Here is a 23,940-nt window from a genome sequence, read left to right as displayed (position 1 = left end):
GAAATAGAACAAATAATCCTAAAATTTATATGGAACCAGAAAAGACCTCGAATAGCCAAAGGAATATTGAAAAAGAAAGCCAAAGTCGGTGGCATCACAATTCCAGACTTCAAGCTCTATTACAAAGCTGTCATCATCAAGACAGTATGGTACTGGCACAAAAGCCAGACATATAGATCAATGGAACAGAATAGAGAGCCCAGAAATAGACCCTGAACTCTATGGTCAACTAATCTTCGATAAAGCAGGAAAGAATATCCAATGGAAAAAAGACAGCCTCTTCAACAAATGGTGCTGGGAAAATTGGACAGCCGCATGCAGAAAAATGAAACTGGACCATTTCCTTACACCACACATGAAAATAGACTCAAAATGGATGAAGGACCTCAATGTGAGAAAGGAATCTATCAAAATCCTTGAGGAGAATGCAGGCAGGAACCTCTTTGACCTCAACCACAGCAACTTCTTCCTAGGAACATCGCCAAAGGCAACAGCAGCAAGGGCAAAAATGAACTATTGGGATTTCATCAAGATCAAAATCTTTTGCACAGCAAAGGAAACAGTGAACAAAACCAAAAGACAACTGACAGAATGGGAGAAGATATTTGCAAACGACATATTAGATAAAGGGCTAGTATCCAAAATCTATAAAGAGCTTATCAAACTCAATACCCAAAGAACAAATAATCCAGTCAAGAAATGGGCAGAGGACATGAACAGACATTTCTGCAAAGAAGACATCCAGATGGCCAACAGACACATGAAAAAGTGCTCCACATCACTCGGCATCAGGGAAATACAAATCAAAACCACAATGAGATACTACCTCACACCAGTCAGAATGGCTAAAATTAACAAGTCAAGAAATGACAGATGTTTGCGAGGATGCGGAGAGAGGGGAACCCTCCTACACTGTTGGTGGGAATGCAAGCTGGTGCAACCACTCTGGAAAACAGTGTGGAGGTTCCTCAAAAAACTGAAAATAGAGCTACCCTATGACCCAGCAATTGCACTACTGGGTATATATCCTAAAGATACAAACGTGGTGCTCCGAAGGGGCACATGCACCCGAATGTTTATAGCAGCAATGTCCACAATAGCCAAACTGTGGAAAGAGCCTAGATGTCCATCAACAGATGAGTGGATAAAGAAGAGGTGGTATATATACACAATGGAATACTATGCAGCCATCAAAAGACATGAAATCTTGCCATTTGCGATGACGTGGATGGAACTAGAGGGTATCATGCTTAGCGAAATAAGTCAATCGGAGAAAGACAACTATCATATGATCTCTTTGATATGAGGAAGTGGAGATGAAAGGCGGGGGAGGGGGTTGGGGGGAGGTAGGAAAAGAAAAAATGAAAAGATGGGATTGGGAGGGAGACAAACCATAAAAGACTCAATCTCAAAAAACAGACTGAGGGTGGCTGGGGGGAGGGGGGACGGGAGAGGGTGGTGGGGAAATGGACATTGGGGAGGGTATGTGCTATGATGAGTGCTGTGAAATGTGTAAACCTGGCGATTCACAGACCTGTACCCCTGGGGATAAAAATACATTATATGTTTATCAAAATTAAAGAAAAAAAATTTACTCCTTTAAGAGATTTCTTTCCAGCTAAACCTGTGACTGCATTTTAACATAGAAGCCATTCATTTGATTTTTGTACCTAGATTTAGCTCCTTTGATCAATAATTTAAACTTCCCCCCTGGCATAAGTAACTGAATTTGTCTTTCTTTCTTTCTCTAGAAGTAAATAAATGAAGACATGAAGAACAAATGTGAGAAAGAGTTCCTTAGAATTACTTCCTTTTGTTTAGTAACAGATAAACTACACAGTATGATTTAAAGAAACATTAACATATTATTATTTCTTTCTTTCCAGACTCTGAAGATGTATAAAGCATTCTAGTATCAAAACTATTTCTTGGGGCACCTGGGTGGCTCAGTGGGTTAAGCCTCTGCCTTCGGCTCAGGTCATGATCCCAGAGTCCTGGGAACAAGCCCCGCATCGGGCTCTCTGCTCAGCAGGGAGCCTGCTTCCCTTCCTCTCTCTGCCTGCCTCTCTGCTTACTTGTGATCTCTGTCTGTCAAATAAGTAAATAAAATCTTAAAAAAGAAAGTATTTCTCAAACCTTAGTCAATACAAGGGTGGCACAGTTGGTTAAGCAACCAGCTCTTGGTTTCAGCTGAGGTCATGATCTCAGGGTCTTTTAATCAAGCCCCACATCAGGCTCTGTGTTCAGTGCTTAGTCTGCTTGGGATTCTCTTTCCCTCCTCCTCTGCCCCTCCCCCACCCTGTGCTCTCTTTCTCTAAAAATTAAAAATAGATTAAAAAAAACCCGATTCTTAAGTTCAGATGTTCTCTGTGGTCCATACTCAGACACCACAAATAAAATGTCTGGGAGTCAAAGTAATTTTGTAGCAAATTTTCTTAGACCAGTTTGTGACTGGTTGATTGAAACTGCACATCAGAGATAAATTTTTGCTTTATCTTTCTAGTCTTCCTGCTTTTTTGAGTTCTTTGGCCCTTTTTAGCCTGAAAGCCCTGTGCTCTACAAAACTAAGAACTCTAATTATTTAAACAGATAATGGAATTTGTAGTTTGCATTTGGCAGGCACGGATATAGTATTTCCATGATTTTTCCCCCTGGAAACCTTCTAAAGTACCAAGAAATCAAGACATAAAATTACAGAGGCGACTAGGTGGCTCAGTCAATTAAGTGACCAACCCTTGGTTTTGGCTCAGGTCATGATCTCATGGGTCATGGGATTAAGCTCCGTTTCCACTTGCAGCTTTCAGCTCAGTGGGAAGTCTGCTTGGGATCCTCTCCCTATGCCCCTCCCTGTAATTGTGGGCACTCCCATACTCTCTCTCATAAATACATAAATCCTTCAAAAAAGAAACAATATTACAAATTCTATTTCTAGCAAAACAAGAAGAGTGCTAAAACCTATGTACCCACGTAAGTAGAAGAGCTTCTAAAAACTACACAAATATAACAAAAGAGTTTACAAAAGAAGGCAAAGAGCACGCATGACATACTTAGCAAACAAAAGTATAGCTCTGTAAACAGAGGGACCCACTTTCAGCTGCAAATTTACAATATTTGGGATTTCTATTCGATGCAGTTGAATAGAATCCTAAATAATTCAGAATGTTACCAAAACTGAAGTGCTCTAGTAATAAAACCTAAATTCTGGATGCAGTTGAACAGAATGGGTGGAAAAAATACATAATAACTCAGATATTGTAGGTTGGAAAGCTGATGCCTTGTTATCCCTGATAAGATATTTGAATAAATGTCACCTTGAAAAGAAAACCATGTGCTCTCTGAAGCTGAAAAATCAGAGAATGTACTCGGAGAACAAAAAGACTGGAAAAAAAATTGGAGTGCTGGCACGGCATAAATCCTCCTTGCCACTTCCGGTACTTACAAGAGAGAGCTGAACTCAGACTTGAAGTAGCCAGACTACAAGAAAAAAAATGGAAGGAAAGGGGCACCTGGGTGGCTCAGTGGTTGACTGTCTGCCTTTGGCTCAGGTCATGATCCCAGCGTCCTGGGACTGAGCCCCATATCGGGCTCCCTGCTCGGTGGGAAGCCTGCTTCTCCCTCTCCCACTCCCCCTGCTTGTATTCCCTCTCTCACTGTGTCTCTCTCTCTGTCAAATAAATAAATAAAATATATTTTTTTTAAATGGAAGGAAAAATACCAATTTTGTAAGGGATACATGTTCTGCCTACAACTACTACATAATGTAATGAGAGATCTATAATTTGGAACTGAAAAAAAAACAAAACAAAACAACCAAAACCCTAAGTATCCTATACCCCAAACTGAGGTGGTGCTAAAACTGTAGGCTTAGCAGAACATAGAATTGACACTCCACATACAAAGTTCATAGCCTACCAGCGAGACCAGGGCTGTGGTCTTGTTTTTCCTCCCAAACCCCAGGTTTTAAATGGCCTTAGGGGACCGGCCAATAAATTAAGAGGAAGGGGCTGGTCATAGCAAAGATCAGAGTCTATAAATATATTCCTTGACTTTGGTTACTTTCGTGTGGCATTAGATGAAGGAAAATTGACTAGAAGGGCACTAAGTTTGGAGAGAATTGTTTTGCTGACTTTGAGGACAGTGGACATCGGCCAATGATAAGTCAACCTGTAAAGCAATCCAAGGGTCCCTAAACCAATGTAAGCAGAAAGTGGGTTGTGAAAGGTGTGCAGCCTCCAAACCACACTCAGATATGACTGCGGAGAGCAGTAGAAGGAACTGCCTTGAGAATAGCACTTGGACCCATGAAAGACATAGACAGAGGACTGCTTCTCAGAGGGCAGAACCTGGCCTATCAGACTGGCTTACCGGGAGCTCCCTCGGATGCCCTTCAACTTATCATCCTTGACCAACAGGATTTGGTAATTACTGCAGAAAAACAACTCCAGGTACTTCTTGGTGACCACAGAACCGCCAAACAGCTTTAAACTGCTTATCTATTTGGCTTAAAATAAACTTTTTCTTTATCCACTCTTATTTGGCTTTCTTTTGGATGCTGCTAAACTCCATGCTAACGAATATAAAATACAATTCATAGGAAAACATTTAGAAGAAAATGATCAGACATACAATAATGCTTACACATGCCCAAACACAGGCAAATTTCCCCCCCAAAAGTTATGTAGAGAAATATAGTCCATAGTTAGTTGTAGCCTGATACATGATGACAATAAATATTATGGAGACATAATATGACAACATAAAGATGCATAATATGACTAAGTTAAGGTCAAATATGTCTCTCATCTCTAAAAAGTAATCCAATCAGAGCTCTTTTTAAAATAAATCTGAATTCTAGGATGAATACAAGTGATGTGCCTAGAACAAAATGATTCATAAAGATTGAAAATAAGAGAATAGAAAATAAATAAAGCAATTGTGATATTAATATCAGACAAGTTTGATTCAGAACAAGAATCATTCAACCATAAAAAATGGGAAAGTCTGTAATACTAAAAAGCACAATTCATAATGACCACATAACGGTCATAGGAAGATCTATGTCCAAGATGCACAGAGCATCAATTCATCAGTTATATGACACAGTCACTGGTATACTCAATGGAAAACCTATAAGGTTTTCCTTATGAATTTATGAACTAGGAAAGAATCAACATTAATTAGACACTGAACTCAAGAAGTTAAATCAGTTGAAAATCAGAAAGGAATTAATAGAAAGAAAAATTATAATGATTAGAAAATGAAAATAGTATTAATCTTAAAAAATCCAAATGCTGGTTCATTAAAAAAAAAGCAAAACCAAACTAATTTTATCTAATAAAAGAAATTAAAAGTATAAAAAAAGTCACACATAATAAATGATAAGAGAAATATTATTGATAGAGAAGTAATTTCAGAAAGGTCTTTAAATATTGATATGAAATTATGGTCAAGATACTGTACTAAGTGAATACTAAGGTGCAGAACAATTTACAAAATATGCCATCACTTGAACAACAAAATGAGGTGAGACTTATATATAGATTTGTTTGTATTTACATTTATATGTATAAATGTAAATACTATATGTTATATATTTTATATATTTTTATATATTATATATGTTATATGTATATAAAATATATATATTTTTCTTTTCGAGATATATTGTGTAAATACAAACAAATATATATATTTTTTTATACACAATACAATACAAACAAATTTTTTGTTTTGTCAAACAGCCATGGAAGTTGCCTGTAAAGAGCAGAACTAGACAGTTGGGGATATCTTTCAGGAAGAGCTTACACTTTCATCTCAAAGTTTAATGGTGTGAACCATTAAACACACACACACAGATGAAAACACACACACACACACACACACACACAAAAACAAAGTGTGAACCATGTGACTATATTGTCTAATCAAGAAATCTCTTTTAAAAGGTAAAGAAGAATGGTTGAAAAGCAGATATGTATATTCAGATTTGTACCTTAGAAGACTGTCGTTTTCCAATCAGAGGATAATTTCTATGTAACTAGAGGTAGACACCATTTGCAACATCAGGTAATGCACATAGGAGCATGTGTAGATCAGGATGTATCTGAAGTAAAGCCTTTGGTTAGTGGACACAGAGCACCACATGACCACATCTCTACATGGTGAATGGTTTTGCTCTTAGGTGGCTTTCCCTAGAGTCCTTCTTTTACCGTATCAGTAATCGTTAGGTCAATATGTTACCTGACAGTTGTTAAAGAAGGCATCACTTTTCAACAACATTAGCATTTGTGTAAATGTGATTAGCATAAAATATTAGAGATTTTCCTTAAACCTGTCCAACTCACAGCTCACTTTGGAACTGCTAACAGGTTGCAGTGAAATACACAAAAGCCTTCAGAAAAAAGAAGTTCTTACATGGAAAGTTGGAGCCAAATTGTTAGTCATGCATGTTTATCCAACATATTTTTAAAATCATTTGGAGACATTCCCATGAAACACATATTTAAGTTCTACCTTCAAAATTTTAATCCTTCTTAATCTTTCAATACTTCCATGGATTTAAAAAAGACTCAATTGTTTTGTTTCTTAATGAACAAGCATAGGGAAAAGAAGAGAGAGAGGCAAACCAAGAAACAGACTCTTAACTACGGAGGTGGGGCCGATGAGATAGAGGGGGGCGCTTGTGAAGAGCACTGGGTGTTCTTTGCAAGTGTTCAATCACTTATTTGTACATCAGAAACTAATATTACACTGTATTTTAACTAACATATTTTTAAGATTTTATTTATTCATTTAGAGAAAGAGAGAAAGAGAGGTGAGGGAGGGGCTGAGGGAGAGAGACAATCCCAAGCAGACTCGTTTCCCCAACGAGTGCAATGCAGGGCTGACATGAACATGAGATCATGACCTGAGCCGAGATCAAGCGGTGGGCGCTCAATCAACTAAGCCATCCAGGTGCCCCTTAACTAATTGTTATTTAAATAAAAACAAAAATGGGGCACCTGGTTGGTGCGGTTGGTTAAGCATCCAACTCTTGGTTTTAGCTCAGGTCATGACCTCAGGGTTGTGAGAATGAGCTCTGCACTCAGTGGGGAGTCTGCTTGGGATTCTCTCTTGCTCTTCCACTGCCCCTCCCTCTGCTTAGTCTCTCTCTTTCTCCCAAATAAATAATTAAATCTTTAAAAAAAATTACTGAAAAGCTAAAGTGAACAAACACAAAATAAAACAAGTCATACCTGTGACCAAGTCACTAAATGAATTATAAATTCATCGGAAACACACGATGAAATACCCATTTTCTGGTTTCTTGCCTGAGAGCTAGTCATAAGGACCAATGTTTCTCATCAGTTTCAAGGATCTTACTGGAAATTTACACTCCTGGAATTCGACTTCTTCACACGTTGACTGAAAGTCTTACCTGAGCAGGTAACTTTAGCTTCTTCATAGTGATCACAGCTAAGGCCGCCCCACTGCCAGTTCTGGCAGTCCCAAAGAGAAGATTCATTTCCAACACAGCTGCTTAAAAACAGCCATGTATCTGTTGCCTTAACTTTGGAATAACTCTGATAGGACGTTTTGAGAGCAGATCCACATCCCAAATGCCTGCAAACCACATCGGCTTCTTTCAGTCCCCAGCCTCTGTCACATACTTTCCCTAGCAGCTTCTGAATTTCCACCTCCACTGTCCCGGCACAGCGGCTGCCTCCACCAACAAGTCTCAGCTCCAGATCGGATCCATCTGCAAAAGAAACAAAAAACTTAGTCCAAAGAGACACATGGAGGTTAACAACCAAAGAATAGGGTTGTTTGTTTGTTTTTATCTTGCTCCTTCCCAGATACTGAGGCATTGGAAATGATAACTTATCCATCTCCTGACTTTTTTTAACAGCCAGTATAGGCCATGAGGTTGGTTAGAAACAGGATTATATTTGCAGGAGTTAATAAAAACTGTTGATGGCAGAAAAATATGAGCAAGTCAGAGATTTGTTAAAAAGACATAACATTCTGTGTCTCGGACTTAGAATCTGAAATGTGGTCCCTAAGAGCAGCCTGAATAATTACTACAGAAAATAATTAGACAACCCTCCAAACTAGTCAAATAAAGAATGGGTGGCTCAGTAGGTTGAGTATCCAACTCTTGGTTTCAGCTCAGGTTGCGATCTCAGATCTGTGATCTTGGGGTTGTGGGATCAAGCCCCAGTATGGAGTCTGCTTGTGGATTCTCTCTCTCCCTCTCCCTCTGCCCATATTCTCCAAATGATGATAGGTAGATAGATACATAAACTCTTTTTAAAAAGAAAGAAAGAAAAAAGAATGTGTTTAAGATTCCTTACAACAAGGAAATGATTAGTTATCTCTATCTCTCCCATCTTGCCCATTCCTACTCCTAAAGAACACAGGTCCTTCCTTCTCTGTTTTTCTTTTTATTTTAACTTACCAGAACATGTCACACCAGCATCTTCATTATGATTGCAATAATGCTTTCCCCATTCGTGGTGTCTACACTGCCAGAGAGCAGATTCGTGTCCGTGGCAGGAAACACTGTCAAGCCAAATGTGTCCCGTTCCCTCACTGGTGTTAACTCGACCAGTGGCGGTGATGGCAGTTGGGCATCCCAGTTGCTTACATACGACAGCGGCATCATGACTATCCCAGCCATCATCACACACTGTCCCCCATTCCCCTTGGAATTTTACTTCTAATCTTCCTGAACATTCAGTGACTCCATCTACCAGTCTCAGGCTGAGGTCTGCTCCATCTGTAAGAGAGGCACAAAACAAATCATGAGAAAGAAACAAAAATAAGAGGGGACTCTAAGTAGGGACAGAGAAAACATATAATAACACTGGAAATCATTAAAGGTGGAGAAAGAGTAGCTTGAGCAAGAAGACAGGACTTCTCAGAATGGCTAGAATCAAAAAGAGAAGAAATAACAAGTCTGGCGAGGACGTGGAAAAAGGAGAGCCTTCTTGTGCTGTTGGTGGGAAAGAAAACTAGAGGAGCCCACCATGGAAAACAGTATGGAGGCTCCTCAAAAAATTACAAATAGAACTACCTTACGACCCAGGAATTGCACTACTGGTTATTTTCCAAAAAAATACAAAAACACCAATTTGAATGGATCTATGAACCTCTATATTTATAGCAACATTATTTATGATAGGCAAATTATGGAAGCAGCCCATGTCCGTCGATAGATAAACAGATAAAGAAGGTATGGTGTGTGTGTATATATATATACACATATATATATCTGTACACACACACACACATATATATATGTATACACACACACGTATATATATATACACACACATATATATGTATACACACACACACACACATATATATAGGAATATTATTCAGCCATAAAAAGAATAAAATCTTGCCATTTGCAATAACATGGAGCTAGACAGTATAATGCTAAGTAAAATAAGTTAGAGAAAGACAAATATCATATGATTTCATTTATATATGGAATTTAAGAAACAAAACAAATGAGCAAAGGGGAAAAAAGAGAGAGAGAGGCAAACCGAGAAGCAGACTCTTAACTATAGAGAAGTGATGGTCACCAGAGGGGAGGTGTAGGAGAGGATGAGTGAAACAGGTGAGGTACACTTATCATCACGAGCACTGAGTAATGCATACGATTGTTGAATCACTGATTTGTACACTTAAAACTAATATAACACTGTATGTTAACTATACTGGAATTAAAATAAAACACTTAATAAAAAAATTAAAAATATAAATACCATATGATCCCATAATTCCACTAATGGCTATTTACCCAAAGAAAATGCAAATGCTAATTTGGAAAAAAATACATGTACTTCTATGTTTACTGAAGCATTATTTGCAATAGTTAGGATTTGGAAGCAGCCCAAGTGTCCATCTATAGATGAATGGATAAAGAAGATGTGGTGTATATATATGATAGAATATTACTCAGCCATCAAAAAGAATGAGATCTTGCCATTTGTAACAACATGGATGGACCTATAGGGTATAATGCTAAGCGAAATAAGACAAACAAAGAAAGGTGAATATCATATGATTTCATTTATATGTGGAATCTAAAAAACAAAACAAATGAATAGACTCTTAACTGTAAAGAACAAACTGGTTCTTTGAGGTGGGGGGATCAAGAGGCACAAACTTCCGGTTATAAAATAAATAAGTCAGAGAGATAAAACGTAAAGCATAGGGAATACAGTCAATGACACTGTAATAACTCTGTATGGTGACAGATGGTGACCACACCTATTGTGTGAACAGCGAGTAATTTATAGAGTCATTGAACCAATATGCTGTATGCCTGAAACTAATATAACATTTATGTCAATGAGGCTTCAATAATAACTTTTTTAGAAGAAGAAGACAGGACTTTTCAGTACAGAGAGCATGTACTATAAAAAGAATTCCTGGGGCACCTGGGTGGCTCCATGAGTGAAGCGTTTGACTTTGGCTCAGGTCATGTCTTGGGGTCCTGGGATCAAGCCTGATGTCGGGTACTGCGCTCAATGGAGAGTCCACTTCTCCCTCTCCCTTTGCCGCTCCCCCTACTCTCAATCCCTCTATCAAATAAATAAATGAAATCTTAAAAAAAAAAAAGGAAAGTAAAAATTTCCTAATGAGATCCAGGGGCTACATTTTATCTAGAGATTTGTTTGACTATCACAGAGTTTTTATTGGAATTATTTGTTTTTTCTTGCTAAATCCATATTTGCATGCATTCAGGGGGTGTGCACACACTCCTGATTGCCCAGGACTCAACACTGACTTCTGCCTCTGACTCCTTAAGTATCTGTAACTACCCAGTTTGCGTTAAATGCCTGGTCCCTTTGTGACCACTTCCTTAGTCTAAAAGCAAGCAAAGAGAAAAGGGGACCTCAGCATTACCACTTTCACCTCCCCCGTCAGTATTCCTCAGAGAACAGAGCTTGATCTTGAGCAATGTCTTATAATAAATAAGTTGCCCCTTCCTTCTGGCAGTTTTAGCATTTGCTGCCCCAGTACTGTTTACTGTGAGTGCTAAGCATTGAGAAGAAATGTGCTCACTGGGGACCTGGAAAGATTTTGGTGGGGAAAGGAGAATGGAAGGTAAGTCCTGTGCTCTTTTCAATCCCCAGTCCCTCTTGCTTTCTTCAGCTAACAAATTCCATCTCCTCTGTAGGAATTTCATTCTTTGTAGTTCAAATAATAGATGGTCATGTTGTCCAACAACAACAAAGGCCAATGTAAGAAATAGAAAAAGAGCCAGAACCCCCATGACACTGTTTAAGTGTTTGAGTGTCCCCATGCCTGCAGCCAAGTGCACCCCCTCAATTTCCCAGTTTTCTGAGTCAGCATCCTCTTTCCTTAAAGTTAGTTAGTTAAAGTTTGAATCAAGTTTTCTTAATTGGAAAAAAAAAGATATCTGGTGAATACAGAGACATTTTTACTCTATTATATTTTTCTGAATGTTCTCTGGGGTTCAGGACCTACTAGGTCAGCTTCAGACTAAGAACTCAGGTGAAAAAGGAATGTCATCCCTGCACACACAAATTCAATGTCCCTGTCCCCTGAGCAAGCATGAAACACAGAAGTCTCTAGACACAGAGTCTGTTCCTATCATAACACTAGCATAAATGAGATTTTAATAGAAAACCAAACTATTTTTTATCATTTGATTCTGTGAATTTGAACTAATATTTTTGGGAAGGTGTGGGTTAAGCTTTTAGCAGGGAGAGGATGATAAGGAGTGTGATTTGTTTTTAAAACTCATCCCCAAAGTACAATTTGCTAGTTAGGCTGTCTTTTTTTTTCTTTTTTCTTTTTCTTTCTTCTCTTTTTGCGGGGGTTGGGGTGAAGAAGGAGGACTGGGATATTCTCCAAACACCTCCTTCTATCCTCATGACTGGAATCTCAGTTTCACTGTTCATCCTTCCTCCCTAACCTAGTTATTCTCCTTTCAGTTAAGGTAAAATCTCCACAGGTATCAGGTGGGGAACCTGAAATTAGGTCATAATAAGATGATGGAGGAAGCAGGTCTCAATCTGTTTTTAAGAGTTCAGGCTTTTCAGACTCTCACCCCCTTTCTTTTGTCCTCTGAGGAAGAACAGAACAAACCCGGACCAGTCCTTACCCATGCAAATCACTCCAACGTCCTCAGAGTGATCACAGTTATGCTTTCCCCATCCTTCGTGCTTGCAGTTCCAGAGAGCTGACTCATTTCCACTGCATATAAGATCATCAAACCAGATTGGTCCAGAACCTTCTCCAAAATTAGCTGAACCAGAGAAACTGACAGCACTTCCACATTCGAGCTGTTTACAAACCACAGACGCATGATCTATGTTGAAGTTATCATCACACACTGTTCCCCACTGTCCTTCAAACTTGACCTCTATTCTTCCAGAACACCGGTTTCCTCCATTCACCAGCCTCATCTTCAAATTGGATCCATCTAGAGCAGAGAAAAGACCAGAGTTCAGAAGTCATATTCATTCAGAAGTGACTTTAGGAAATAAGATTGCTCTGGGTGTTTGAGATTTGATGCTGTCCTTAAAAATGGTGTCTCATTTTGGATGTTGCCCATCTTTACATATTGGGGAATTTTAATTGTTTAAAGACCAGCTAACAAATAGCACTTTCATCTACACCTACTCACCAAGGAAAATGTTTTACAGATTAAAATTTGTTTTCTGCTTTATTTCCTTCCATTATTAAGACAAAGCAAGCACCCTTTTATATAGAAATTGGTCAATTTGACTTAAAGCACTTATTTTAAAAGGTAGAGAAAATAAAATTAGCTCATCTAACAAAGTAGCAAAAATGGCAAACTGAGATCAAATATAAAATTAGAAAATAGGAAAAAGGGAAAAATAAAAATGCCTAAGTATGCACAATAGTTTGCAAATCAACTATGGTTTACCAAATTAATAAAAATAAAGGAAAAATAAATCAAAATAATTCATTTCTTACCCATCTCCTGTTTGAATCAAAGCTCCCCCTCCCCGAAAGCATTTGGTACCATTTTTAGCAAAGAACAGCTTTTTCATAAAGGAAAATCTCTCTATACACTCTTCCCTAGATTTTCTATGAGGACTAAAATACCCAAGAAAAGGAGATGTGGGATGAAATCTGGGGACACGTGAAAAACAAAAACTGTTTGGATTTGAACAAAATTTTAGAGGCTTTCTTTTTGAGAAAGGGAGTTGCTTTTAAAAGCTCTAAATACCAGGCAAAGACCTCTTACTTAACAGGATTTTTTTTTACTCTGGACAATTAATAATCATAAAAGCAATAGTTCACAATTAAAATATGCATCTGGCACTCCAGTGTATCACCTATGCTATCAATCTTCATAGCACTGAGCATGATGTGTTATTCCCACTAGCCCTACTTCACAGATAAGTATTCTCGGTATGCCTGATCGTCACAGGGTCACCCACCCAGAAAAGAGCAGAGCCAGGAGGTGAAAAGAAAAAGCAGTCTAACACCAGCGTTTATTGTCCTGACTGCTATACTATATTGTCCCTGTGCGTGTGATAATAGCAAAACCTCCCAAGAGATAAAGGCTCTGAGCATTAAGCATTAGATACAGCCTCTGAAATCTCATGAAACTAGGGAGTCCTTGGGTGGCTAGGCATGCACCAGTTGGCACAGTCACTGTATAAACTTCAAAAAGCAAATTGATTAAATCCATCCTTAAGTATGAAAAAACAGAAAACAAGAGTTTAAAGTGCTACACTGATGTCTTAGCTTAAACCGTCGGCTCTGTAGGCCGCAATACTAGTAAGAGCCTGGCAAGAGGTTTTTTAATTTTTTTATTTTTTTAGGATTTTATGTATTCATTTATTTGAGAGAGAGAGTGTGGAGAGGAGGAGCAGATGGAGAGGAACGAGCAGACTCTGTGCTGAGTGTGGAGCCGGACCCTGGGCTCCATCCCACCACCCCAAGATCATGACCTGAGCCAAAACCAAGAGTCTGATGCTCAACCAACTGAGCCACCCAGGTTCCCTGAGCCTGGCAAGACATATTATGATTTTTAAATTTGCTGTAGATGCTACTATTGTTATTCCCTATCTTTCTGGTGTAATGATTAACAATAAAAAACTAGAAGAGGGAGGAGGGGGAAGAGGAGGACGAAGAGGAGGAGTGGGGAGTGCAGGGATGGAAGGAAGGAAGAGGAAAAAGGTAGAACTTTACATGTATTAAAGCACCAAGTTTTCAGAAACTGAAGTTTAAAAAAATTTAAGAACTTTGCTCAAAATAACATTCATGAGTGGCTGAGCTGGAATTTAGTCCCACATTTTTCTAGATACTATCCTGTGTTGTTCCCAATACACCCAATGCCTGGGGAGAGATGAGTCCTTTCTAAAAATCAGTCCCATGGAGGAGACGGTTTCTGAGAAGGGGGCTAGGAGAGAGAGGCCAGTGAAATGAACAAGGAGAAATGGGAAGCCCAAGAATCTGAATTGGGTCATGAATATGACCTTGGGATTTATAGCAGAAAGGTCTGACACAGAACTTTCTGAGTTATTGTAAGGTCAACTGAGATGAAATTTATGAAGTGTTTTATAAATCAAAACCACCATGGGGGGGCGCCTGGGTGGCTCAGTGGGTTAAGCCTCTGCCTTCAGCTCAGGTCATGATCCCAGGGTCCTGGGATCGAGCCCCACATCTGGCTCTCTGCTAAGCGGGTAGCCTGCTTCCTCCTCTCTCTCTACCTGCCTCTCTGCCTACTTGTGATCTCTGTCTGTCAAATGAATAAATAAAATCTTTAAGGAAAAAGAAAAAAAAAACTCCATGGGGCACCTGAGTGGCTCAGTCGGTTAAGCATCTGACTCTGATTTTGGCTCAGGTCATGATCTCAGGGTCCTGGGATCAAGCCCTGTGTTGAGCTCTGCCCTCAGGGAGGGGGGCTGTTTGAGAATTCTCTTTATATTCTCTTTCCTTCTCCCGCTGCCCCCCCCCCCAGCTCTGTCTCTCTCTTTCTCACAAATAAAATAAAGAAATCTTAAAAAAAAACACAACAAACCACACACACACACAATTCATCATTAAATGAAATGAACAGCATTATATACTGAAAGAAGTGATTATACTTGGCAAAACATCCTTCCTTCAACAAAGGATTAGTGCTAGGAATATTTATTTCTCAATTCAGTAAGTTGATTATCAGGGAATGGACAAAAGGGTCAAAGCCCAAAAGCAGCACATTACTGAGAAAGAGGACAAAGAATTCACTTAGCTATGATATTTTTAAGTAGGAGTAGAGACTTACAGTAAGATTACTGACTGTAAAATGAGGCTGGTCACTTCCTCATTGATTGTGGTATTCATAATCTCTTTTGATTTCTTTTCAATGGGGTTTGTCATGCATCTTCTGGTCTTTTGGCAACAGTTTGGGTGATTTTATATAGGAAACAGATGACTTACAGAAAACTGGTTCCTTTTCATTTTTAACCCATCTACATATTTCTCCCCCACAAAGCATTTCATGTCGAGGCTTTGACTTTCGCAAGTCCTACCTGAGCAGGTTATTACAACATCCTGCTGATGAGTGCAGTTATGCTTTCCCCATCCATCATGTTTGCAGTCCCAGAGAGCAGACTCATTCCCTCGACAAGAGACATGATCCATCCAGATGCGTCCAGAGCCCGCCCAGGAATTAGTCCATCCAGTGGCTTTGACAGCGGTGGGACATCCCAGCTGCCTGCAAATCACAGAGACCTCATCCATGCCCCAGCCATTATTGCACACAGTTCCCCATTCCTCCTGGACTTTCACCTCCACTCTCCCGGTGCACTTGTCTTCACCATCCTTGAGCCTCAGGTCCTTCTCTTCTCCCCCTGCAACAATGCGTAAAGATAGCCATTGGTCGGGATCCAAAGAGCACGTGGAGAATTATCATTCCTTAGATTACTTATTTATTTTTCAAAGCCAGATTTGAGAAGCATTTCCAGACTCATCCATGGTATAGTAGGATAATGCTATTTCATGGGTACCCAAGTACAAATATCAGCATCACAGGCTTCGGATGAAGCAAGGACATAAAACCAGTTAAGCTAAGTAATGCAATAATGCCAATTTATATAATCTCTATAGAGAGTTTACTATATAAATAATATATATCAAAATTTTCTAGGTACCAGCCATGTAAGTTTCTCCAAATTCCTAAGATGGATAGAAAGAAGGCTCCTGGTGAGGATGAAAAAACCAATCTTAAGTAATTTAACACCGATTATACACATATAGGGAAAACATCAAGAATTCTTAAAAATACTAGTTGAAATCTGGCTGAAACTTTTCTACTAAATGGAAGTCAAGATGGAGGTATTCTCCTATTACCTCCTATCAAGAAAAAAAATCCCTCACCCTTCCCCAAACCACCCCCCTCAAATGTCTCAGCTACCATCCTACGATTACTTTAACATAGGAACCTGTGGTCTCACTGATGTCTATCTGGCCTCCCTCAACACATTTTAAGGTAAATTTTGGCACTGAATTTATTAAAGTGTTCCTCAAATTCCATTTCATCCCAATAATTCTGAGTTTTTCCTCCTCTGTATTGTTCCTATTTTTTAGGTAGACATATTTTAAATCTTTAAACAAAGTGAACACTTTTTTCCTCTGAAAGTTTATTTTATTTTTGGGGAAACCATGCTATTTTGTTTGTATTTTGGTGTCACGTGGTTAGGACCTATTTTCTGCTTTTAATATCTGATCCTTTGAAATCATGAAGCATGTTTTCATGAAACATTATTTGCATTTGACAAAGCACTCACCGAGAGAACTGGTGATCAAACAGGCACCAAGGACTGAGACCACAGCCACAGTGGAGGGACTCAAGAGGGTGAAACATCTTCTACAGTCTGTGAAAAAAAAAAAAAAGGAAGAAAAGGACAAAAGTATTGCCTTCCCAAAAAGAGGCTTTGGAGAAGACAGATGGTTTCAGAGATTCAAGGTTAGCAAGAAAAGCCAAAATGGCAAGGTGGACAAGAAATATTCATACTCAGGATCACATAGTCTCAGTGAAATAGCTTTGGAAACGTTCATGTTTACAAGTGACCTAGGGGTGAGGAATTAGGAGCAAGTTGTGGATGGAAAAGAATTTCAAGAGCAGACCTTAAAACCTGGAAAATCAAAAAAGCACCAATGAAGATTAGCAGGGACACAGAATGATAGTCAACTACTGAGATCTCCAAGCCCACTGGATCCAGATGGTTACATGGTTAAGTTCCAGGAGGGAACAGGTTCTTTGTATCAAGGTCAGCTCTGCTTCACCAGTACTGACACCGTGTCTGTTAAACAGTAGCTGAACACTGATGGACTAAAGTGACAATGTTTATATGTGAAAAACTAAATTACTGGATCTTATCCCTAGATAGAGCATAAAGCTCTAAAGCTTTTATTACTCTCACTTGTTATTCTTACTCTAACCTGACATAAAAGCAAGCATGCGTTGGTGGCCACACAGGAGCACACACTTTGGGATAAGTCACTGAAGTGTGCCCTTAGGACACACTTTCATGTGGTATGCTATATTGCGATTAAAAAGCTTAGAAAAAAGGGGCACCTGGGTGGCTCAGCGGGTTAAAGCCTCTGCCTTCGGCTCAGGTCATGATCCCAGGGTCCTGGAATCGAGCCCCGCATCGGGCTCTCTGCTCAGCAGGGAGCCTGCTTCCTCCTCTCTCTCTGCCTGCCTCTCTGCCTACTTGTGATTTCTGTCTGTCAAATAAATAAAAAAAAATAAAATCTTTAAAAAAAAAAAAAAGCTTAGAAAAAAGGGCCTCTCGGTGGTTCAGTTGGTTAAGCATTGGCCTTCGGCTCAGGTTGCGATCCTGGGGTCCTGGGATCGAGTCCCCAGTCAGCCGGCTCCCTGCTCAGCAGATAGTCTGCTTCTCCCTCTCCCTCTCCCACTGCTCATGCTCTCTCCCTCTCTCTCAAATAAAGAAATAAAATCTTTTTTTAAAAGAAAAGCTCTGAAAAATATTTTAAATGCTAAATGAGTCTAACACATCCTTATAAATCACAAAGCAGATTTTAACACTCAGGGATGCTATTCTAAATTTCCCTAAGTGATCAACTTGTAATCAATATTCATTCCTGTATGGTCTGTCTATGTTTTCTAACAATTGTTGCTTTCCTACTCAATCTGGTTCAGTTCATTTCAACTCCTTTCTTAACTTCACCTCAGCAATTTTACAAAACTGATGCCAAATAATCTTTTTTGGTGCCAAATCTAATCTTTATCCCCCATTTTCAATTCTGAATCTATGGCAGATACAAGTTACTGCCATAAAAGCTTAATGCCCACTTCCCATTCCTTACTTTTCCAATGCCAATCACTATTAAATAAGATTCACTGACTGTTAACTTTATACTACATTTAAAGGTAAATGTAGAATAAATGAGAAGAGTTTACCAGCAGATCCAGAGTTTCCATGTGGGACCATTCTGAGTTTGTCCAGTCCAAAGTTCTAATGATTTCTAAATCTTCTTGTATTTTCCTTTAGAAATGTTCTACTAAAGAGGAGGACCACGAAGACTTCTAAAAACCATCTCACTTCCACAAAACAAAACAAAACAAAACAAAAAAAACCAGAAAGGCTACATAATGGAGGTGGAGTCAGTCAATAAAAAAAGGGAAGTCATTCATAAACTGAGGTTCCCTTTCATACTCATGTTTTCTTCAATATGGGACATGAAACAACCAAAAGAAATTGAGAAACATTTACTACAGATTTATAGAAATTAAGGGGAAATATTAACTCATGTCCTATTGTTATTGAAATGAATATTTAGATTTCAGTACTCTGTTTTGGACTAATAGAAACAAAAATGACAATCATTATGTAGTTATGTCAAAAAACTAAAGTGAAATAAGCAAAGCATAATTAAATAATGTTTTATTATAAATCACTTGTAATACTATTACTATAATCAAATGTGTCAAATGAATAATTTTCTATGGACTATGCACAGAACTTGCTTTTTCTTTTCTAATGAGATGAAGAGCAGCAATAAAATTAGCCATGACCATTATGGAGTCTGCAAATGGTGCAATACAAATTTACAAGACATAATTTAAGCTCTAAATATCTCAAATTCAAGTGACAGAAATACATACATTAGCAATAATAAGCAGAAGTTCAAAGCAAAAGGTGAAAAATAGAGAAAAAAATGGTTATATCAACTGGGAGACAGGAATGAACAGTCAGAAAACTCTTTTCTGTGAGAAGATGCTTAAATTATGTCCTGAAATATGAGAAGGGCTTTGCCTCAAAGAAAAAAGATAAAGGGATTTAAGGCATAAGAAAAAACACATACAAAACAACACAGCCATGTGAAAACATGGAAATTTGATGGTCCATGGTGGCATAAATATTTTCAGGTATTAGTGGTGGGCCAGAAGAGGGGAGTTTAAGAAGCATCACCAGTTTTACAAGGAGATACTCCCTACAATCTGGTCAACAAGGGCATGCTGGCATCTTTCCATTTCTTGGACATAACTAACCTCTTACACACATTGTTCCTGCTGTGTGTATTGCTTCCCACCACTGTCTTGTGTGAGCTAACCCTTATTCACCCAGCTTTTATTTCTTAGTTAAACACCACTTTGCTAGGAAAAGGAATCTTAACCTTGAATTATTTGGGAAAATGTGTGCTCCATGGTAACCTGTGCTTTGGAGATCATAACTTATACTTTTTATAATTATTTATTGTTCATCTTACTTGTTGGTCTTAAAACACCAAGGAGAGGAAGTGTGTCTTCTTTTTCAGCAAGACATCCATCAGCTTTTGCCAAAGGGTAGGCATTTGATAATACCTATTTTTTTGTTATTGTGAAAAACGTTGTTGATAATGTTGCTACTGTTGCAGAGGTAAACTGCAACATGAAGTTTACATGAAGAAAGGCATCCTGTACCTTATGTTATAAAGTCCTATGCCTTGGCATGGGAACTCTCTCGAGGCAGTAAACTAGAGCAACCATGGGACTTAACGTGTTAGTTTCTCATCTCTCATGGATCACTGTCTTTTGTTGCCTATTTCGTCTGTTTTTCAGTTATTTCTGGTGGGAGAATAAATGCACTTCCTTTTTCTTCCTTCTTGATGGAAGCAGAAATTTTTTGCTCACTAAGATCTTTATCTTTTGAATTTTGCACTGGTCTAGTCCTTCTACTCTGCTACTATTTTTTTTTCCAATTAGGCTCTTCATATAATCTTAACAGATTTAAAAAATAACATTCTACTTTTACTGCATTTTACTCTTGCCCTCATTTCTATTACCACCCCTGCCTCCAATCATCTTCAATATTGTTACCAAGGTAAAATGTAAAACACGAAACATCTTAGGATGCTTGGGTGGTGTCGTTGGGTAAGCATCCAACTCTTGGTTTCAGCTCAGGTCATGATCTAAGGGTGGTAAGATTGAGCCCCACATTGGGCTCTGTGAGCAGTAGGGAGTCTGCTTGAAGATCCCCACCTTCTGCCCCTCCCCTCACTTGCTCTCTCTCTCTCTCTCTAAAGTAAATAAATAAAACTTTAAAAACACACCCAAAAAACATCTTTTTGATACTCTAATTTTGAAAAATATTTACTGTCATTATTTGTCTATGTATAACCTGTACTTTCAAAGTGGTAACTCATACTTTATATAATTATTGTTCATCTTACTTTAGTCAATATACCAAGGATAAGAAGAGTGTCTTCTTTTTCAACAAGGTGAATATATGACTCCTCTATTTGTTATTTCTCTTCACTTTGATTTTTTTCCCTTTGCCCTTCAATCCTGCTGCCTGCACCCTTTTCTCTCCCCAGCCTTGTCATGGACCAACACTCTAGTATTTGATGCAGATCCTCAAATACGCATACACGCAGCCTTGTAAAATGAGTTTTGCCTGCTTGTATTTTTAAATTGCATAAATGATATGTTATAATTAAAAGGTAAAAGGGGAACCTGGATAGCTCAGTTAAGCATCTGACTCTTGATGCTGGCTCAGGTCATGATCTCAAGGTCATGAGACTGAGTCCCATGTTCAAGCATGGAGCCTGCTTGAGATTCTCTCTTTCTCCCTCTGCTCCCCCTCCCTCCCTCTCTAAAAAAAAAATAAGAAAAGATAATAATAACAATAATAACACAAAGAATAAGTAGATAAATGGAAGAATATTATTATAAAATTTAGGTACTATACTTATAAAGTGGCAAAATATCTTTCGGAGGTAGACTATGATGAACTACATTGTATACTATAAACCTAAGAGAGCCACTAGAATAACAAAACAAAGAGTGGTAGCTAATAAGCCAACAAAGTAGATTAAGTGGAATCAAAGGTATTTAATCCAAAAGAAGCCATAAGTATAGAAAAAAAGGAATACGAATTGATTGGACAAATAGAAAACAGAGAGCAAGATAATAGATTTGGACTCAAATATATTTATATTTACATTAAATATAAATGATCTAGGCACACCCAAATAAAAGGCAGAAATTAGCAGTTTGAATTAAAAAGCACAATTCAACTATACAATGCCTAAGTAATATACAAAATAAAATAGGCTAAAAGTAAAATTATGAAAAAAGATATGCCATGCTAGCATCAATGAAAAGAAAGGCAGAGTAGCTATATTAGAATCAGTGAATGTGCATTTCAGAGCAAAAAATATTTCCAGGGACAAAGAAAACCATTTCATAATGGTTAATGAGTCCATTTATCAAGAGTGCATATCAATCCTAAATGTTTATGAAATTAATATGAAAGCTTCAAAACCCACGAAGCAAAAACTTATAGAACTGCAAGGAGAAATAGCAGATCCATAATTATGGTAGGAGATTTCCATCTCTCTCTGTCAATAATTGATAGAACAACAGGCAGAAAATCAGTAAGAAGACAGTAGAATTAAACAAAATTATCAATCAACTTAATCATGTAGAGAACAGTCTATTCAATAACTAAAGAACATAGGTTCTTTTCAAGTGCATGCAAAACATTTCCCTAGATGATATTTCTGGACATATAAAATTTCTCAACACATTTAAAGTAATTCAGAACATACAAAATATCTTCTCTGATCACAATGGAATGAAATTAGGGACTCCTGGGTGGCTCAGTCAGTTAAGTGTCCGACTCTTGATTTTGGCTCAAGTCATGATCTCAGGGTCCTGGGATCCAGCCCTAAGACAGGCTCCCCTCTCAGTGGTGAGTCTGCCTGTCTCCCTCTCACTACACCCCCCTCCCTAACTCCACCCTCTGCTCTCACTCTTTCTCTAAAATAAATAAATAAATCTTTAAAAAACCCAACAAACTGAAATTAAAAATCAATAACAAAAATATTTTGGAAAACTTTAAATATCTGGAAACTAAATAATAATCCAATGGCCAAAGAAAAAAATCAAAAGGTAATTAAAACATGTTTAAGAATAAATAAAAATAAAACATCAGACTTTGTGGGATGTCACTAAAACACCATGTAAAGGGAAATTTATAGCACTAAACTCCTATACTAAAAAAGACATGACAAATAAATGACACCAATTGTCACCTTAGAAAGAGAAGGGAACCAACAGATTCCTCTCCAACCTGTAACTCTGATGTGTTCTGGGTCAGCTTTTAGTTCTTGATAGTATATTACTGTCCTCTAAACCCTTTCTTCACTGTTACCCTATGGTTCTGGCTTCTTCCCACTGCAGCACACTCACCCCCAATGTATCATATAGTTCTAATATCTGGAGGCCACCAGCAGCTTGACTTGACAATTTAGACCCCTTAACAGTGTGAGCTGTTAAAACTGCATGCCTACCTCTCTCACTCACTGCCATATCTTCCATTCCCCACTGGGTTTTGGAAAGGAAGGATTCATGAGGACCACCTCCTTCCTCTGTGACCCTGGCTCTTCAGTCCCCTCCCAACACTTCTATCTAGTTAGGTCGCAGTGGTGCTACTTAATTGGAAGCAGGCTCCCAACAGGGAGAACAGTTCTCTACATGGTTTCTCTGAACATGACAGGACAGGGCTCTGTATCAGTGAGAAAAGTCACAGAAATTTGCAGTTCGCATATGTGGGTTGTGATGTGGAAACTGAGATTCCTTATTTATTAATGGAAACTCTGATTGATTGACTGATCATGGTTTTTGATGCTCTATTTTGTGGGTCTGGGAGAGATTCCATTATTCTGACATGGCGTCCTTTCTGTAAGAGGTACTTCTGCAGGTGAGATATGGGGTTGAAGAAGCCCAACCATCCTCTAAAATCATAGTGGCCTTTAAAAAAAGCTGGTCCTCAGCACTAACAAAATGGCTATAATAGCTTTTTCAGAAGACTTTTTAAGGAAAGATGTTAGGTTTTCAGTAATTATTGCTCTTTGAGTTTTTAGAGCATTGAGATTTAGGAATTTTAAGGGGATGAGAAGGGTTGCTCAGGGTCTGACTTACAGATAAAAGATTTTCTCTTGTGAATTTATTTTCTTTTCTTGTCCCCATCATTTCTTTCCCTGTACCTTCTTACTAGCCCAATGTAGGCCCCTTGCTTTGTTTCTGGTTTTGCTTTGCTTTATCATTGGTTGATTCCAGCTCCCAATTAGTCATGTAAGATGAATTTCAATCCTTACCTCATATGATACAAAAATTGATGCAAAATGGATCAGAAACATAAACTGAAGACCTAAAACTGGAAAACTTTTAAAAGAAAAGAGAGGAGAAAAATCTCTGTGACCTTAAGTTTTACAAAGATGTTCTAATACCAAAAGCATGAGTCATAAAATGGTAATTTGATAAATTGGATAGCATCAAAATTTTAAAATTCTGCTCTTCAAAGTCACAAAAGAATGAAAGCCAAGCCACAGACTAAGAGAGAAAATACTTACAAATCATGTATTTGATAAAGGACTTATATTCAAAATTTATAAAGAATTCTCAAAACTCACTACTACGAAAACAACCAGCCTTATTAA

The 23,940-nt window shown here is 38.2% G+C and overlaps 1 protein-coding gene across 1 annotated transcript in view; it reads right to left on the bottom strand.

The window, feature by feature from the left end:
- The window catches only part of CD163 (CD163 molecule), a 38,052-nt gene extending 19,534 nt beyond the window's left edge, over positions 1-18,518 (bottom strand). Inside the window, exons 1-6 of the mRNA XM_080811903.1 lie at positions 18,416-18,518; positions 16,776-16,862; positions 15,519-15,839; positions 12,128-12,448; positions 8,438-8,758; positions 7,418-7,738 (exon numbers count right to left, since the gene is read on the bottom strand). Coding sequence (XP_080668029.1) covers positions 7,418-7,738; positions 8,438-8,758; positions 12,128-12,448; positions 15,519-15,839; positions 16,776-16,862; positions 18,416-18,446 — 1,402 coding nt within the window. The 5' untranslated portion in view covers positions 18,447-18,518. The remainder of the gene's footprint in view (positions 1-7,417; positions 7,739-8,437; positions 8,759-12,127; positions 12,449-15,518; positions 15,840-16,775; positions 16,863-18,415) is intronic.
- Between the last annotated feature and the right edge of the window lie 5,422 nt (positions 18,519-23,940).

The sequence above is a fragment of the Martes martes genome (genome assembly GCF_963455335.1).
Source record: "Martes martes genome assembly, chromosome: 8".
Classification (NCBI taxonomy): Eukaryota; Metazoa; Chordata; class Mammalia; order Carnivora; family Mustelidae; genus Martes; species Martes martes.
The sequence above is the reverse complement of the archived record's forward strand: the minus strand, read 5'-3'. Positions and strand labels throughout refer to the sequence as shown.